This window comes from Pagrus pagrus (assembly GCF_965226575.1).
Source record: "Pagrus pagrus genome assembly, chromosome: 20".
Lineage (NCBI taxonomy): Eukaryota > Metazoa > Chordata > Actinopteri > Spariformes > Sparidae > Pagrus > Pagrus pagrus.
In genome coordinates, this window is record NC_140207.1 from 10066054 (window position 1) to 10085272 (window position 19219).

The following is a 19219-nucleotide window of genomic DNA, read 5'->3' on the forward strand; positions in this document are numbered from 1 at the left end:
TTGCTGTGTTATAAAAAAACGTACATGCAGAGCTGAATAACATGCCGACTGTCCAAATTCTCTTGTATCAATACTGGGATACAAGAAACGATCCTGCATGTGTCCTGAAGATTTTATTGCTCACACTGAGCGGTGCCGTTATGTAATACGTCCTGTGCTCTCTCCTGCAGGTGGCTGGTTTTGGCCATGGCGATGATGCGCTTCTACATCCAGAAAGGCACACACAAGGGTCTGTACAGAAGTATAGCAAGGACACTCAAGTTTTTCCAGACCTTTGCATTAGTTGAGGTAAGAACTTGAGTTGAATGCTGTTCGCTGTCACTTGCACCACACAGTAAGCCTCATTTCCACTCGAGGAAATTTGAACTTTTGGAGGAACCAGGGTCTAAATTAAAGCTGCTGTCAGTGTGAAATAGCTCTTTATTCCAACAGTAAACACTGTTAAAGAGTGTTTGGTCAGTAACCCATGTCTCTCCTCCTCTCCTGCTCGTGCAGTAAAAGACAAAAGAAATGTTCTTGTATCCCTGTCTGCTCATGAACACGCAGAGAAAGGATCCTCCTGTTTGCTGGCAATAGCACAGGGAAAGCTACCAACTCCAGCGCTCCTGGTGACTGCTTATACTACCAAAAATACCAAGTGATGGAAAAACACAAAACAAAGAGGCGGAGACAGATGCCTAAAATAAGTGTGGTGACGTAGAGAGACAGCAGGGGATTGCTAACTGCAAAAATGACTTACTTGCCTCATCTTTGTGGGTCTTCAGCCCATTGTTGTCTGCATTTCCACTGCGGGCTGAAGACCCGCAAAGATTTGGCGAACCCTTTAGTTACTTTTAAAAGTAATCCCTGGGACTGAAAGTTCAGGGTACTTTCTGTACATTCTGATTTTGATTGTTATGTATCTTGTCTTGCAGGTGGGACATTGTGCCATCGGTATGTAATGATTTTTGTTTATAGTTTGTGAATAAATGTGTTTACGTGCCGTCACCTGCAGCTCTCAGCTGTCTTATTTTGTCACTGCTCTGCTGCAGGTATTGTGAGGACTTCTGTGATTGTAACCGGGGTGCAAGTGTGTTCACGGATTTTCATGGTTTGGTTCATCACCAACAGCATCAGACAGGTGATCACAACACAGTCTCTGCTGTACTGTCTAATAATAATAACATATACTCTATAAGCAAAGATGGATTCTCATACTGCTTCCCTGGACAAATTTAATCAAATGAGGCTTCTTCTCTGTTTCTACTTTATTGTTTTGTTTGTTCATATCTGCCGTAACTGCTCCCAAACAAGTACATGTCAGGTTTGCCTCATGTAAACATCTCCTCCTTCCTCTGTATATCTGCCATTTGTTTCTGACCTAAATGAAGATCCAGAGTGAAGAAAGTGTAATCCTATTCCTGGTGGTGTGGACGATGACAGAGATTACGAGATATTCCTACTACACATTCAGCCTGCTCCACCACCTGCCGTACTTCATCAAATGGGCCAGGTGGAGATGCCGTTAGCCGTGGCCTGGGATGAGCTTGAATTGTCATTACCGCGTCGAAATAGTGTCTGAGCATGTGACCACTGATCTGGCGATCTCACCTCTAGCATGCTTCCCTCCCCAGGCCTAGACCAGCTTTACATCAGGAAGTAGTTCAGCCGTTTGTGTATTAAGTATCGCCTGGCTCACACAGAGAGGAGAAGCATGTGTGTGTTTATTGATTAGCACCTCTGTGTCAGTGGTGGGCGAACTAACCGCTAACATTGTGCTCTGACAATAATGATCATTAAGAACAGAAGTTGCAGAAGAGAGGCGGACGTTTAGGGCTGTTTTTACACGTATTTAATCAGAAATTGAAAAGTTAAAATAAGTTTTTTTGTGTTGCCCCCTTCTGTTGTTACAGTGTTCTTGCACTTTTTGGACTATATTTCTATTATTTGTTGTACATCTGATCTTTTGTTACCAAACCACTTCGACACTACTGAATTTGCCTCCTTTCTTTCGCTGTGGAGCTGGTAGCAGTGTTGCTTTCAGCCATGCTTGTTTTTGCTGTGTGTAACGGCAAGTCCTTTTGGGCAAATCTCACCACTTGGCAGCCATCTTGGCAGCGCCCCCCGGGCAGTTATATCAGGCTAACAAGACCAGGCCTCTGTCTAAATGCACAGGGAGAGAGCCAGCACCAAATCGGTGGAAACTATCGTGATTTCTTACGTCACTGCAATTACGATTGGCTGATATGTTTCCTGGTTTGGCTGTGATAAAACCCACGATTGGACTTTGGGGGGAAAGGGGCAGGATACGTGTCGTACAACCGCCGTCTCTTGGTTTGTCTCGTCTCTGATAACGGCATGACATCATTACGTCAACATATCTGAATATTGCCATTATCACGCACGTGCCTAGAAATAAAATACAGTTTATAATGGCGTATGTTCTTCCTCAGATGCAGATTGTAACTTGCTCGGCTGGGAGTTACTAGGTTAAAAAATTATTTTATTTTAATTATTATTTTTAGACTGTATCGCGATACACAATATATATATCTCCTGAAAATCACTTCATAAACTCTCAGTCTGGGCGACAAAATCACATTTCTTGATATTTTGATATTGTAGGGATGACTATCGGTACTTTTACAAATTATGAACGCATAAATAAATGTTTAAATATATATAATATGAATATGAATTTTTGATAAATAATCATCATAAATGCGGATATAATGACTACAGTCTCGTAAGTTCTGAAAATGACATACTTTTATTGTAATTCAGCCTTTAAAACCATGAAAAGACGACACTTTTCATATCAGGATTGACCAATATCAATAATGTAAGACGATATATAGTCTCATATCATGATGATCCTTTATTGTCAGCACAAAGAAATATGAAACCGTAACAGCTGCATTGATTATCAGTGAGACGTGATGACGATCGACTGTAGAGTGACATAACGCAGCCTGCCTACTACTGTATGAGGAGCAGTTGTGACGTGGCGTGCTGGCCCTGCGTGCCCCTCTGCTACAGTAGCTCAGCTGAAATTGGAGTCGTTCGTAGGAACGTCAGCTGTACACATTGATAGCTGTCCAACACACGGGCTTGGCATCTTACAGTTCTCAGAATACTGAAGTTTACATATTACATCAACTCGTTTACAAGGCGAGACATTGTTTTGTCTCCGTGTTACCTCCGACAGAAGTTCAACGGGAAAATATTCATTTGTCTTCCGCTTCACTGCGTCACGTGCTCATCAGGACGAATCCAGTTTTGTGCCAGTCACTCTTTTGTCTTGGTTTTGATTCTCGTGCCCTGAATGTCACTCTCTCCTCCCTGCCCCCCACGCTTCACGTCTTTCTTTAAGCACGGAGGAGACGCCAGGCCCCCCGGGAGAGGGGCTCATGTTCAGCTGCTCCTGTTTTTAAGACCATCTGTTTTGGTCATGGAATGTTCTCCCAACATTTCTCTCACATCCGCTGAGACGCTCCCCCGAGCCTTTGGTCCGGTCTTGACTCAATGCAGGAGCCTCTGTAGCCCTGAGTCATGACGTATATCACACCAGAGAGGCCATGTGTTGTCACAAAGGGAGGCGGGACACCTCACATGTATGTGAAGCGACAGGCAGTTGTGGCAGAGAGACAGGAGGAGCTGCATGTCGGCTTCTCCTGTCTAAAAAAAATGAAAAAAATGACAGAAAATAATCCTAAAGAAGAAGTACAGAGACATTTGAAAAGTAAAAATGATCTCAATCTCTTCTTTTTCTTGGCTCCCCATTGCTGAAATGACTTTCATTTTTCCAGTTATCTGGTGCTGATAATCTCCAACATCAATGATTGAACGCTGGCTACAGACCTGTGTTGAATTCCTGATCAGTGTTGACAGAAATTCAAACCAAAGAAAAGACAGCTGTTGAAAAAAAGACTGATATGTATTTTGTAGCTTCTTGACCGATTAGTTGCTGTTTGGCAGCCAACTGATAAAGTCTCACATATCAGAGTTTTCCAACCACAAATATGAAGAGGACTGGATTCATTGTGTTCGATTACCTGTGTAAAGCAGATAATAAGCCGAGGAGCGACCAGGCAGGCAGAAAAAAAGCACTCTTTAACCTGAAAAGCTATTATTGCTCGTAGTATTTATGAATTACTATGTCAGATTTTAGTAAATGGGCGAAAAATGTAAAACTTGTGGTACTATTAAAAGCCCAATTTGCTTTAATTACTTGTTTACAGATGTTAAAAAAGATCCTATCCTTACGTTAAGTCTGTGAGGCTTTCATTGTTGTATACCCTATGAACGTTTGCTTATGCTAACTCTATGTTCGTGAACATTTTTGAAGTTTAAGCTAAGTGAGAAATAGTAGCATGCTTTTATCGTTCAAGGTTGCATTTGAGTGTTTGGACTGTATGCATGTGTGTGTTTTAACAACCACAAACTGTAACTGCAGGAGTGTTTGTCGCAGGTGTGTGACGTGTGTGTAACGCCCTACTGGATGTTAAAAATCATCTTTCCCTTCACAGATACAACCTCTTCATCATCTTGTACCCCCTGGGAGTCATCGGAGAGCTGATGACCATTTATGCTGCTCTGCCGTTTGTACGCAGAACTGGAATGTACTCCATGAGGCTTCCCAACTTGTATAACGTGTCGTTCGACTACTACTACTGCCTCATCATCGTCATGCTGTCCTACATCCCACGTAAGGAGCGTTTTTAGCCCTACGCTGCACTTCATGATAAAATATGTAGAGGAGGATGAAGTCTCTCCTCGAGATCATTGTTCAGACTTTGATGCTAATGGCCTCTTATGTCCATAAATAGTGACTGTTAACATGACAAGTGAGCATTTAATATTACTCAGTGATTTAGGGGTGTCAGATTAACTTTCATCACATCAGAATTATGGTTGCCCTCAGAGAGCCGGCGGTAAATGTAAGATAGATGTTGCATAATTAATACGCTCCCCGACTCAGTCTGCACTAGTGATTCTCGTCAAGCTGACATTATTAACTCTGACTCTGATGATTGAGCGATTTCTTCAGCCACAAAAAGCCAGCGTATGCTGCTGCTTCGTCTTCTGCTGTAACTGGACTGAAAAGCTTGGGCACTTTCTTACTTGGCTTGGTGGCTACAGGAATCATACGTGCCTCTGTGTTTAGTATCGAAGTGCCGCCGTAAATGTTATTCCTTTGGCCCTCGTTACAAAGAACACATACAAGTTTGTCAAAGTACAACTTGTACTCTGCCTTCCCTCTGCGTCAACTTTTCTTTTCTTGGACATTTTGCGAGGCTGCTACTATTAATGTTCCTGGCTACAACCACCGTGCTAGAGTGCCACTGCTGGAAATTGCCATATGATATAGACTATAAGTGAATACTGACATCCGTGCGCTGACGTCATTGTGCGGACGACTAAACTCGGACACGTACTGGGAACATGTTGTTCACGGACGCCGTACTGCAGAGAACTGAAATGCTGTCACCAAGGTATGCATGTGTGTGTGAATGGGTGAATGCCGACTTGCTGTAAAGTGCCTTGAGTGGTCAAAAAGACCAGAAAAGTTATATATAAATGCAGTCCATTTATTATTCACCATAGTCTTGGTGTGGTCGCCCCAGAAAACCTTTCCCCTATAGAGATAACTTCTCTTGTCTTGAAAGACAGTGGGGTCGTATCCCAAAGAAGGTTCAACGGTTATTTATCGTTCTACAACAGGGTTATATAATAAATACCAGTTGTGGTCCCTTTATGCTACTATATTATATTAAATTATTTGTTTTTATAAGATTATTCTGGTGCATTTTACTTTTATTTCTTCGTGTAGACACAGGAATCTTAGGTAGAGAGCAGTATGACATGCAACAAAGGTCCCAGAAACATGACGTTTATGTTATATTTTATTCTGAGGTCTTAAAATGTCTCAACACTATAAATCGTTAACTAACCCTCGTTATGTTTGAGATTATCATTGTGACAGTCGTGTGGAGCCTGTTGACTTTTCCTGCCATTACTGCCAACAGTAATCAGAAAGGTTTTATGTGACTGATCCTGTTTGTCTTTCTCCCTCAGTGTTTCCTCAGCTCTACTTCCACATGCTGCGGCAGAGGAGAAGAGTGCTTCACGGGGAGGTCATAGTGGAGAAGGACGACTAGACGAGGCCACCACCTCCGTGCCTTCATTTGAGCCAGCCCCGCCTCCTCATCACCCTCACCCCCTCCACTTCATCTCCACCTCACCTGTAGCACCATCGGCCGTTACATTCTTCATCGCACGGGACCGGAAGAGCCGCACAGATGACGACCGGGAAGAGAGGAGTTATTAATCAGTACTGATTCTGAGTGTTTCTTTCTGAGTGGTAATATTGGAAACATGTTTACAGTCCCAGTGTTGCTGGAGCTTGACGATGTGTCTCAGCACAGAGCCTTACTGCGTCTTGTTGCACTGAGCCACAACACAAGAAAAACCCAGAGGCTTCCAGGGAAATGTGAAATGAATCATGGGAGGAAGAATGTAAGTTGTGTCTCCCGAGTTGTCCCCACTTCATCCCACAACAATTGGCGGTTTCATTTTGTTTTTTTCCAGTGATTTTATACAGTGTGGCTGTAACAACACACGGTTCCAACAGAGATTATTCATAGTTCTATCATACCTCAACAATAAATCTACATTTAGACAATATGCTGCTTCTTTTGTGTATGTTTGTTTTACCTGATGTGTAAATGATGCAATGTGAAACGAGCGGTTGATGATAAGCATATTTCTTAAAGATGATGTGTTCGCACAGCTCAAACTTAACATTTTGTCTGCTCGGCTCAGCTCCTGCTTTCTTTTATGTTGCTTTGATGTTTACTACGAGAGTGCATCTTAAACAAATTTGAGTCTTCAGAAGGTAGCAGCTTTTCCTAGAGACTACAATCCAGATTTTTTTTGTGAGCACTCACAGTCTTCAGTCGCTGTTGTTTGTTTTTTGACATAAGGAATCTGATGTCAGTGTTGATAGAGAGGTAGTTAGATTCCCTCCTGCTAAAGGTGCTACTGTACGATCATTTCAATCTTCTGTGCAGCTGAAGAAGAGACTGTGATTGGATTTGACCCAGAGTAGGAAACCAGAATGTGAAATGATTGAGAGGAAGTGTTAGACATTGAACTGCATATCCCATGGTTAGCGAAAGAAAATCAACATTTTTGCTTATAATCTGGGTTAGAGAGGAGAAGAAAAAAATTTAAGTCGATGTCAAATCACTGGTTATTTTTCAAGACAAAAAAGAGAAATAGAAATGTGAAAATAACTTTTTGTGCAACGTCAATAAACTAAATACTACAATACTGTGGAGAGTTTTGTGATGACCCTCACACTGAGTCATACGCAGACAATCTCAGTGATGGAATGTAACTAAGTACATTTACTCAAGTACTGTACTTAAATACAATTTTGAGGTACTTGTACTTTTAGATTTCTGTTTTCTGCTACTTTATACTTCGACTCCACTACATTTTGGAGGCAAACGTTGTGCTTTTTACTCTGCTACATTCATTTCATAACTTTACTTATGAGTTACCTTACAGATTAAATTCTGCATCAGAGCCAAAATACTGTATTTTAAATGAATTAATTTATCGGCAATTGGGTTAAAAAAACAAAACAAAAAACGACTTCCCAATAGTCAAAAAATGTGAATATCAGATATTGAATAATCAGCCAGGCCAATAATTCATTGATGCTTTGTATACAGATTATTCATACTTTGTATATGTATGTATAATTAACATTTATTTGTACTTTAGATACTTGGGTTGATTCATTTAAAACATAATTTATGTAGTTGAAAACATAAAAAAAATTTAATAAAATTATCAACAAAGAACGAATAACAGCTCTGACATCTATGTATTGCGATGCAAAGATATAGACTAAAGTTAGCATGTTAGCCAGCTAGCATGAGCGACATTAAAGTCTAGTGATAGTAAAATCAAAAAACAAATAGGAGGCATATTGCCAGTGTAACTGCTATTTGCTGCCAAAAAGCAGCTGTTAGCTAGTTAGCTCAGTTAGCAATGCAGCTAGCGGTCGGGACTGGGAGCTTGGAGCGCCTGGGGAAGTGTTGGTGTTCAGGATGGGCCAGGACTAGCTGGATAGCATGCTAAACATGCTTTGCAACATAATACGTAGACGTCCGAATCAAACATATCTTTACTTTTACAAACAAGCCAACAAATACAGACACTTCGTAGGTTTTACATATTTATTTGTGAGCGTTTCCTTCATCTTTCGTAATGTTGTTTAAACTCAAGTGTTTTTCTATAACAGGAAACAGTACCTGAGTGCAGAAAATGGCACATTTTATATTCGTAGGTAGGATCCACAGATTCATATTCATAATAAACATATATGTACGCCTGTAATAGTGAAAAATAAATCTCATAATCACAAAATACTGTATCATACAAAGAGTATTAAACTGTAAACTTGCAGTCTTGAACTCAAGCTGATTGTGACATTTTTCTGTATTCATGTGTAAATACTTCATTTGTTTCTACTTGTTTAAATGAAAATGCTATAAAGACATTCATGAGGTTAGATAGGAGGCTCCTCAAGGATAGCATATCAGCGACTTTTTGTTTTTTGCGCATCATTTTGCACCTTTCTCTTTTAAGAAAACTATATAAAGCACTCAGGTGAGTCCACTTGGCTTCATAGAATTCATAATTTCCTACAAAACTCGCATAATGAAATATACATTCAGATAATCAGTTGCACGTGGAATACAGTTTTATAAAATGTATTTCAAATAACCATAAAAATATTTATATATATATATATAAATCAATTGGTGGTTTGGTACTTTAAAAAATAACAGTCCTCCTTCTTTGGTTGCCCTGCTGTATTGCACTTGCTGGTAAAGCTGGACTGGGTTCACTTTGGAGGAGAAAGGCATCGTTTGCTGCTGCAGCCCTGGGCTCATTTCAAAAATTTGTCCCTTTGCTCTCTCCATACGGACTCTCCATGTGCTGCGTCAGTGGACCGGGGCCACATGGGGGAAGTCTAGCTGCTCACTGCAAGCTCCCTTTCAGGACACCGCTACGATCCGGGCAGTCTCGCTGAAAAAGAAAAGGATACAGAATGACGTTAGGAGGAAATCACTCAAAAATACAAGTATAGCAAGAAGAGGAAGAGAGAAAAATAGACGTACAGGTCTCCATTTCCTTCTCACAAATGTAGCTTATGAGGTCTTCACAGAAGAAATCATTCCACAGCCCTTCATGGATGAGACCAGCACAGTCTTCTCCAATTTCATGCCCGTGGCCCCAGTTGTCAGGTTGACCCGGCTTCCACTTCCTGCAGGCAAACAACAGGGGGCGATCACACATTAGATTTAGAGTATCCTATCCAAGAGGATGCTGGAAAACCACAGAATAAAAGACAATAAACTGGAGCAGGAACTGAAGTTGGATCATCTGATGTCTTTGGCAGATTTTGAAATTTTAAGTGAGACCACCAGAGAAGTGTAGATCTTTCAGGGTTACAGGACTTTTATTCCATAACTCTTTGTTCAGATTTTAGTAGATAATATTACCTTATCCTTTATTTGAAGATTTGAGAGCTTTAATGTTATTCTAAAAGTTGGATTTTTGCTTTTTCTGAGCTGCGTACACATGCAAAAGAGAGTGAACTGCTCTGACCGGACCACCCTGAATAAATAAAGGTTTACTGAATGTGAAAGTTTTGTTTGGCCGGCAGGAACAAACGAGTGGAGTTTTTCATGCAGCTCAGAGAAATCCGAAAATACCAGAAAGCGGAGATTTTCAGAAGACTTTTCTTGTCTACTTGGTGTCGTTTTATGTACCTAAAAGCTTGTTATTATTATTGGAAAGCAGCTCTGAAACTAAATATCCACCTCAGGAACAGCACCCACTTTCATGCGGGATAAGATTTTCCCTACGATAGAGACATTTAATGATTCGATACTGACGTGAAAGCAGGTTCGGTCCCGTCCAGCCAGCGCCAAACATTCTCCTCCTCCTTGTCGGTCAGACCCATCCAGAAGTAACCCTTTCCAAAGGTCTGCTTCTTCAGCCATTTCTGAGGTCACATGAGGACAGAAAAAGCACTGAGTCACAGGTTACCTCACACATTACAGAGCAGTGACGACCTTTCCTTCCATTACATAATTCATTTACTGGATTTTATTCTTGAAGTGCAAAAATTAGTGACCTGTTCTTCCATATCATTGATGATCAACAATGAGGCGGACGTTGATTCACAGGTTGCCCTCGCGTCATCAAAACTGTGCAGGTCTTTGGAGAAGAAGTAGCACTTGTCTCTGTAGTTTACCCAGTCATAAGGACATCCTGTAAAACAAAGAGTGATTTCATTTATGGACTTTTTGGTTTAACTAGAAACCAAGGTAAAACAAGAGTGAACAGATGGGCATTCACTCAATGGAGAGCTCCAGTGTTGGGAGGGGCATTCACTCAGTGGAGAGCACTCTGGTGTTGTGTCAAAGTCTTTTCCCTCGATGATGTTTTTGTTTCCCCTCCCCACTGGTTAATTCAAAACCAGTATTATACATTACAAAACCTGCCTCCTTATTAACACAAATGTTTGCCTTTTCCAAGCACTGAAATCAGGCTTACTAGTTCAAATTGTGATTCTTACGGTTGTTTTTTGCTTTGGACAGTAGCCATGTTGCTAACACTGTCTTTGTGACAGTGGCGCCAACATGGAAATGTGCCTATTTGCGGTCTTATCCACAAATAGAGAAATCGTTACCACTCTGATGTTTGTACTGTGAATATTACGCTAAAGCAGCCGGTTAGCCTAGCCTAGCATAAAGACTGGAAACAGGAGTAAACTTGTACAAAACCAAATCGTTGAAATGTGAAGCTACAACAGTAAAGTCGTACCTGGGGCCCATAGTGTGGGTGCTGCTGCCTCATCCTGCAGAGACACGGGGCCTAAAGCAATTGCTGGACCTTGGATTGGGTGCCCTGGCTGCCCCGGTGGTCCCGTTGGCCCCGGAGGCCCCACTGGTCCCGGCAGTCCCCTCGGTCCCTGCTCCCCAGCTGGTCCCATTGCACCTCTGATACCCGGTGGGCCCTGTGCCCCCTGGGGACCAGGCTGTCCATCTCTTCCAGGCAAGCCTGCAGTACCTGGCTCTCCTTTAGCTCCCGAAGGTCCAGCCCTCCCTCCTGACCCTCGGGAGCCCTTGGACCCGGGGTTGCCAGGTACGCCTGGCAGACCTTTAAAACCTGGTTGGCCAGGTTGTCCTGGAAAGCCAGGCTCTCCTCGGGTTCCTTGTGGCCCTGGAGCACCCTTTTCACCTTTCTCTCCTTTCTGGCCAGGCTGACCAGATGGTCCCTGAGGTCCTTTGTCCCCTTTTGGACCTCTTGGACCAGGAGGACCTTGAAAATAAGACATAGTGTACGAGATAGTGAAACAAACGTTTACAAGAATAGTGCTACATTTTGTGAAAATTGCTTATTTGCTTTTTTTTTTTGCGGTTAGCTTAGCTTAATAGCCTGGCACATAATTGCAGGAACAACCACATTTTTTTTTTTTTTTTTCATTTTAGTTTATGTGCAGATTAAACAAATAATGAGTTTTACAAATGCTGATCAGTTGATTTTGTTCCCTTCTGACAAATTCAGGCAAGTGATTTCCCCATTTCCCAGTCTTTGTGCTAAGCTAAGCTAACCCTAACTGCTGGCTGTAGCTTCATATTTAGGGGTAGGGTTATGGCAAAACAGTTCCTCTTACTTTAAATAATTAACTTAACAACAGTCGCACATCTCTCACCCTTTAAAATAGTGAAGTTGGTTATTAGCTGTGTGTGCTTCGTGTCCACCAGCTTCATCTCCTCCATGACAATCGAGAGGCTGTTGACCTCCTTGTCCAGACGGGCAGCCAGCTCTTCCTGCTGGGACCTCAGGCCAGCTGCATCTGTACTCATATCTGTCATGCTGCTGTTGAGGTTTAGCAAGAAGTCCGAGTGACGGCCGACGGTCTCAGAACAAGTGCGTAAATCGTTCAACCTGAGGTTGATGCCGCCCAGGAGCTGCGTGGTGAAGCTCATGTTGCCAGTTACGCGGTCCATTCTCTGCTCTGACTCATCCAGCCGCACCTCCAGCCGATCAAACTTGGTGGATGTGAGGTTTCTGAAGTCCCTCTGCTGGTCCAGAATCTCCCTCAGCGTCTGGTCATGAGCGTCAGCCAGGCTGCTGATGTTCTGGAGCTCGTTGGACATGAGAGTGAGTTGTGATCCCACTTCCTCCAGGCTGTCGTTGTTGGCCTTTGCAAGAGTTGAGGCATTACTGGCCATAGCCTGCAGGTTTTCTACCTTACCACGAAGCCACTCGGTATCAGAGCGCGTCTGTCGGGCCGTCTGCTCGAGGCCCTGAAAGTCATTGCGCATTTTCTGGATGGCCTGGCTCGTGTCGTCTACTGAGCGCTGCAGGACGGCGATGAGGCCTCTCTGCTGGGCCTGGGTGAAGTTGAGGCGGCTGATGCTGAGCAGCGCCTCGTCCTTTAGCTTCACCTGCAGCTGGAGCTCTCTCTGCAGCCTCGCTGTGTCGTCCTGCAGACCCCCGATGATGCTGCCATAAGACTGCAGGGTGCTATTTACAGAGTGCAAGGTGGCAGTGTTGCTATCCAGCAGCCCCTGGACGGAGCCCTGGTTGCTCTGGATGTCTGAGCCAATATTCTCCAGCTGACTCAGCTTAGCTTGATCGCTGTGGATGCGTTCCTCCACCGCAGACAGCTGCCTCTGGAGAGTCCAGATGTTGTTCTTGAAAGCCTGGATCTCTGTGGTGGTATTCTCCGACTTCTCCCCTGCTTGATCATCTGAGGACAGAGATTTGCAACAATAAATCACAAAAACTCCAGCCCCAGTGCAGATTTTAGGCAGATTTAGACCCACATACAAGGCGTCAAAAAGTCTGAGACCACTAGTCAAGATACTTTCGCTGTTCTGCACTCATTTCCAACGCAAATAAAAATGTTCACGAATTTCTGAATATCTCCTTTTGCTTTAATGATGGTGGTCACTTTGGGTCTGCCTGATCATGCTTTGGACACAACTGATCCAGTTTCTAGAGTTTTAGAGGTGCATGCACGTCCAACTTAGAGACCTTTAGTCTAGCCATTATTCGACGCTGAGAAAGCCCCTCTTTGCTTCGACTTCTAACACTTTCTTTCACTTTCGGAGAGAGTGGTCTCAGACTTCTGTACCCCTCTATACATAAAACTTACCTAGCTTTTTCAGATCAGTCTCCACAGCAATTATCTTTCCTCCATAGTTTGCGATACCTTCAGACACACTGTCAACTCTTTGCACCACTGCAAGAAAAAACAGGACAGGTAGGACAAAGGTTAGACCAGAATTGCCTGCAACCACAGACATCATATATAAAAGGGATCAGAGTGGAAATTCACTGACAGATCCTATAAGAGATGTTTCTACATATCTTGTAGGCATGTAATAATGGTGGACTTGATTAATGTAATCTCTGGGTTTAGGACAGATTTGGAGTGTGACAGAGGGAGACGGACGTGGAAAAAGCGGAATTTCGAGTGGGTCTGCATTAAATTGAGGGTGAGAGGAAGAAGGGATGAAGAAACATCAATTCAGCAAAGATGGAGTGGGTGGTCAATGATAGAGACTGCGGTTTGAGGTGCACGGGGAGACACTGGCGAGGGCCCTAGGGGACAGGAAGTGACCTAGGGGGGGTCCTCAGTAAACAGGCGGATCAAAGACAGCCCGGAGGAGACAGACGCTGTGGCAGGGAGGCTCTTCACGCCCCCACAGGCGACACCGGCGTTCATTTCCTCTGGAATGTGTCTGGGATTCCTGGGAATCAGCCCACAGGGTGACACTTCCTCTAAGTGGGAACTGCATGGGCTCCTCTGCTGGGAAGCTGCATCCCACCTGGGTGCTCCTCCAGAGGTCAAATCACCGGAGAGACATGATGAGCTGGTTTAAATCCATCCTTCCTTTAAAACGAGGACACAGGTAAAGCCATTTTTTATGGCCTGATTAACTCTAAGAGTGAGTATTCAAGTGATGGAGATGTTGGCAGTAAAAATGTCTGCCCCTTCTCGGAAATGATGGAACTAGAAAAACCCTGTAAAGCCTTGACCCTAAACTCAACAGCATTGTCTGTTTCCAGAAATCATGACCCGGTTACTTAAGATAATCCACACACCTTGTTGTGAACAGTTTCATGTCGGAGCTATTTTCTTTTTACCAAACTACACCCGCTAACCTTATCACTGCAGAGAAGGACGTGTACTTCTACTCATGGACGAGAGGTGAGCTAACTAAGCTAACTAAGACTGCTTACATTACAGCTCAGCCGAGAAGGACTAATGTTTGCATCCTGTGCTGTCACAAGCACAAGCCTGAGGAAGCTACCACCGTCTTCTTGCTAGCTACATTAGCATAAAGACTGGAAACAGGCTGAAACAGCTAGCCTAGCTCTGTTTAAAGGTAGCAAAAACAGCCTGCTAGCACTTCGAAAGCTTCCTTATTAACACCCTTGTTTAATCTGCTCAAAAACCAAAGTGAAACCTTGCGATTTTAGGATGTTGTTTACAGACTTTATGCTAAGCTAAGATAGCTGGAGGTAGCTTTACAGACAGACATAAGCATGAGCCTGATGAAGCTACAACCATCCTCTGGCCAGCTCACCTTTGCATAAAGACTGGAAACAGGGTGACGCAACTAGCCTGGCTCTCTAAAGCTTCCTAGTTACCTTGTTACATTGCGTTTGTTTAATCTGCACAAAAAATGAAAAGAAAAACACGACATGTTGTGGTTATACAATGTTTTGGGGAGCAGCGCTAACTGTTTCCAGTCTCTATGCTAAGCTAAGCTAGCCGGTGGCTGCTGGTAGCTCCATACTTAACGGACAGACATAAGAGAGGTATCAATCTTCTCATCTAACTCTCAGCTAGAAACCTGATAAGTGTGCTAAGCTAAGCTAACTGTCCCTACAGTTATGAGTCGTGACCTCCCTGCAAGACAGAAAATAAGTCTCCAAATCTAAATCTAAGAGCTGAGCAAAAGAAAATTGTTCTTCAGTTTCCTAACTGCAAACAGAAAGGATTTTTTTAGTGTTATGGAAAATTGCCTCCTGGTTACCTCTGAGTAATTGACACTGAAATGTTTGGGAAAATCAAATTGGAAAATGAATGTTTAACCAATATGGTCAAAGCTGTTTTTTGTTTCCTTTCTTCACCCGGTTAGACGTCCTGTAAATGCACCCAAAGTCGTCTCACGGAACAAATAAACACATTTAAAACCATTTGAACCTATAATATTATCCAGGGATTACCACATTATTCTTAGTCATGAGAGGAGAGAAAATGGTGAGTTGGAAAAGAAAATGTTCCACACATCAAACTCAATGGGACACATTTCCAGGGACAGAACGTACAGTTCAGCATCACAGAGCACAAACGACACTTTGACGTCAAGTCCGCCAGCTGAACCATCAAGGTTACACCTGTGTCGCATTGTTCCTCTCACCAACACTTATACTAGTCTGGAAACCGAAAATAACACAAGCAAGACTCCCACAAACACTTTTCTGGTCCTTGTCCACATGTTCTCACCGTGTACTGGCCTCCAGAAAGACCCATTGCATCACAGTGTGGCAAAATTAACCACAAAGCACACATGCAGAGAAGTTGCAACAGGTCTCGAGAGGAAAGGCATTATTTATTTTGGTCCAAATGTTGTAAAAATGAGCTGTTTTGTATACAGTTTGAAGTCCTTCCAGCTCTTGTGCGGGTGGTTCTTAAAACTGCCTGGGTTGTCTTGTAAAATCCAACTTTATCCTTATATAAAAAAAACAAGTCAGAAAAAGTAAAAATAGTTATGAAGTGAGTGAACTGTAAACTCCACGCTTTGGTTATTTTATCATGTCTATCAGTGGGAATCTCAACACCCACTGTACAGCTGTTAGGAGAGATGAAAAACGATCAACGTTCACAATTTGCCAAATGTCACCTTGATCTCTTCTTTAAAACTCAACTGGAGAGAGTAAATTACTCTATATCCTCAACCACTAATTGACAATGATGCATTTCCTCTTGCCTCGCTTTCTAAAGTCCTGTGATTTCCTCCCTCGCTTTCGTAGTTTGAGGTTGATACAGTCTCTTAAATCTCTGTAAAACAAAGTCAGTGTCCTCTGACAGGCTACTAAAATCCAGATGAGAGGAGTTGATCTACAGTTTGATGTGTTCTTCTGGGCTGCTTTTAATTGATACCAATGCTCACAGCAACTACAGTAAGCTTTAGAGAAGAAGAAGAAGAAGAAGAAGAAGCTGCAGCAAGTGAATCATGGACTTTATTTGCCCCTAATTTTGCCTCTCAGGCTACAAAGAGGCCACTGGTGGTGGTTGTACCTTCAGTCTGAAAGGTAACCTGCAGGTAGAGTTGGGTGTTATCTGGAATTCAGTAGCGGTACAGTGACAGTAGCACAAGTCGAGGAGAGTCATAAAGTCAGGAAAGAGACTCAGTAATCTTCTACCTGAGGTTTGCATATGTTGGCCAACATTAGCCACCAAAGGCTCATGGTCAAACCAGACCAAGTAAGGCTGATCAATCAAACATTTCACTTTACAAAGTTATTTCCTCTTTCAAACATTTCATGGCTCACCATAGCAACTAAAACTAAAACTAACTAATGCTAATTTGTTGTTTATGGTATGAAACAGATTTAAAACCAGTTTGTTTTTGAGAGTAAAAGACATTCACACATTGAGTGAGGTAACATGCTCAGGTTATGTCCTCTTCAAACCCCTTTCCTTACTCTCTTTGAGAGAAAATTAATGGGATTTAAACCCTCCAGAGTCCAGAGACGACCTCATATTGCCTTTGGTCGTGTCAATCAAGACAACAGGCTGTATGGGAGATCGCCAGAGGTCACTGAATCCCTGCTAGACTTCCAGGTTGAGTTACATCAGAACAAAAGGAGCCACATCGAGGACGTTTCTGTGGGTCACTGATGGAGGACAGAGAGGAGCACACATGTTAAGTGCATAGAGCTCTCTGGGTCTCACTACATAACCATCTGGAGCTGGGAGTGTGTTTAGGCTGAGCTGTGGTTCCCTTGACAGAGCAGTGCTCCAGCGCCAGTAAAAACCCAATTTCAGTGGGTTCTGCTGGAGTTGCACTGAGTTCACTCGCCGCTCATCTGGGATCAATTAGGCCCGCATGAAAAACATGCAGCATGGAACAAGTAGGACCGACTGAGCTCAGAGAGCAGGAGGACGTCGTTGTTAATGTACTGGAGGCACACAGATAACCCCTGAACATGTTAACTTCATGCCGTTTTCACAAACTGAAAAAGAAGGAGGCGGCGTGCAGTTGCATATGGGAGTGTTTAGCACAATTATGGCAGGAACATTCAGAGTTCAATCCTCCGAAAGACGGCGGGACCGTTTGCCGACCTGGAAAAAAATGTAAGAAAGCCGACCAGGAAGTTCAACTCCACAAAGGCGGAGGAGGACCCTGCCCGGAGGTGTGAGCTTCGGCGGTTTCGGTAAAAAAAAACTGTGAGGTGGAGACGGAGGGGCTAAAGCTCAGAGAGAGCGGGGACGGAGCCAACGCTGTGCAAGCTGATTCCCTCTGCTTACAGTATTTGTGCTAAGCTAAGCTAACAGATGAAGTACATGAGAGGTGGTATTGATCCTTCTCTCCAAACTGACCCTCCGTCCGTATGTACGAGTGACTTCTCACAGAAAAAACTGCTGATTTTCCGCTCTAGGTGTGGTAACCCTCTCTCATATTTTCCATTACTGATCCATTTCCTTTAAATAATGACAAAGACAGTTTGCCAAAGAACATTCATGTCATGCTTGGACGCACAAAAAGCCACTCCGGTGACGAGGAGCTCCTTCTGCCTCTCACACCAAGGCACACCAGGTCTCAGTCTTACTCATACACTCATTAAACAGCAACGCTCTTATTTCTTGGCAGCACCGGGAGAAACTAAATGACATGTTTGGACGCCCGCTCTCTGAGCACACTGTAAGCAAATCATTTGAACCTTTGAGAAAACAAATTGCATCGAGTGAGGTGATGTTTAGAAATGTTTGTCATCCGGCGCCCCTGTAATTGTACCCATCAGATCGCAGTGATGGAGGAGTGCAGAGTGCAGTTCACCAGAATTAAATGTTGGCATTGTGCATTTCTGCAAACCACGGATATGGTGAATGTCAACGATTCATATGAACATTTCTATGTGACACAGTTCAGACGACATCTATATGAACTGACTTTGTTATCTAGACACGTCTGCACATTTAGCATCTTTTCCTAACCCTAACCGGGTTGTTTTTGCACTTAAAATCCCAACCAGGGAATAATCACAGCATTGTGTCAACATAAAACTGAAACGTAGAGATTCAACATATCTGTTGTTTGCAGAAACATACAACGCCAACCTTTATTCTGGCGAGTTGGCTGTTGTCTTACCTTTATATCCCAGCACAGCAACAGCGATGGTGAGGAGAGTACACAGCACATAGAGCAGAGCTATGGAGGCCTTCAGCGCCCATTCATTCTTACACTTGGTGCACTGGGTGCCCTCCTGGATCCCTGTGTACAAAGAACAAAAAAATACCACATCATTCAAAGTGTTTTGCTGCCTTTTGTGCATTTCCTCTTGGACATGTGGGTAGAATTTGGCGTTAGTTAGGGACTCTCCATGTCCAGGAGTCCCACATCTGGACAAACAGGCCTGGAGTCTACATTAAAGGGTCCGGCAGTTCCCTCAGGGCCCGGGTGGTGAAGGGGCAGGGGACACAAAAACAATCCCCCCCAACTGACTTGTTTACACTCGGCGACATGCTTATTTTCCTGAACTCAGCCTTCACTCAGCAAACTTCCTCTTTTTCACTCCGTGTCTCCGCACAAAGATTCCTTCCCAGGGACACAGACCTCGTGAGTTTCACATGAGAAACACTGAAACTTCATCATGTGCAACATTTTGCGAATCTGCACCTTTGAGCTCTTTTTCTCTCAGTTGACTTTGATGGCTAACTATTGGGGACACTTGTGGAATATTCCCTTTCTGAGGATATCTTTCATGACAGATGAGTGGCGAGATCCACAGACGCTGACGGGAACACAGCTGCGTTTCATTTTCAATTCAGGAAGTGTGTGTGTGTGTGGAGAGGTTGGGGGTGCCTTTCATGCACCTGGAATGAAACTCACTTCACATT

General features: G+C 43.3%; 2 protein-coding genes across 6 annotated transcripts in view; one reads left to right on the forward strand and one right to left on the reverse strand.

The window, feature by feature from the left end:
* hacd1 (3-hydroxyacyl-CoA dehydratase 1) overlaps nucleotides 1-7314 on the forward strand; it is a 21666-nt gene extending 14352 nt beyond the window's left edge. For 4 of the 5 annotated variants that reach the window (XM_084340138.1, XM_084340137.1, XM_084340136.1 and 1 more), the window contains 6 exons: nucleotides 171-288; nucleotides 915-933; nucleotides 1032-1120; nucleotides 1371-1492; nucleotides 4509-4687; nucleotides 6058-7314. In XM_084340138.1, coding sequence (XP_084196264.1) covers nucleotides 171-288; nucleotides 915-933; nucleotides 1032-1120; nucleotides 1371-1492; nucleotides 4509-4687; nucleotides 6058-6140 — 610 coding nt within the window. In that variant the 3' untranslated portion in view covers nucleotides 6141-7314. Of the gene's footprint in view, nucleotides 1-170; nucleotides 289-914; nucleotides 934-1031; nucleotides 1121-1370; nucleotides 1493-4508; nucleotides 4688-6057 lie in introns of those variants that run through there. The other variant, XM_084340140.1, reaches the window with a different exon arrangement.
* Nucleotides 7315-8217: 903 nt separating this feature from the next.
* Nucleotides 8218-19219, reverse strand: part of LOC311249244 (collectin-12-like) — a 35890-nt gene continuing 24888 nt past the window's right edge. The window contains exons 3-10 of the mRNA XM_084340125.1: nucleotides 18471-18593; nucleotides 13238-13324; nucleotides 11786-12829; nucleotides 10894-11391; nucleotides 10202-10338; nucleotides 9960-10069; nucleotides 9180-9325; nucleotides 8218-9087 (exon numbers count right to left, since the gene is read on the reverse strand). Coding sequence (XP_084196251.1) covers nucleotides 9068-9087; nucleotides 9180-9325; nucleotides 9960-10069; nucleotides 10202-10338; nucleotides 10894-11391; nucleotides 11786-12829; nucleotides 13238-13324; nucleotides 18471-18593 — 2165 coding nt within the window. The 3' untranslated portion in view covers nucleotides 8218-9067. The remainder of the gene's footprint in view (nucleotides 9088-9179; nucleotides 9326-9959; nucleotides 10070-10201; nucleotides 10339-10893; nucleotides 11392-11785; nucleotides 12830-13237; nucleotides 13325-18470; nucleotides 18594-19219) is intronic.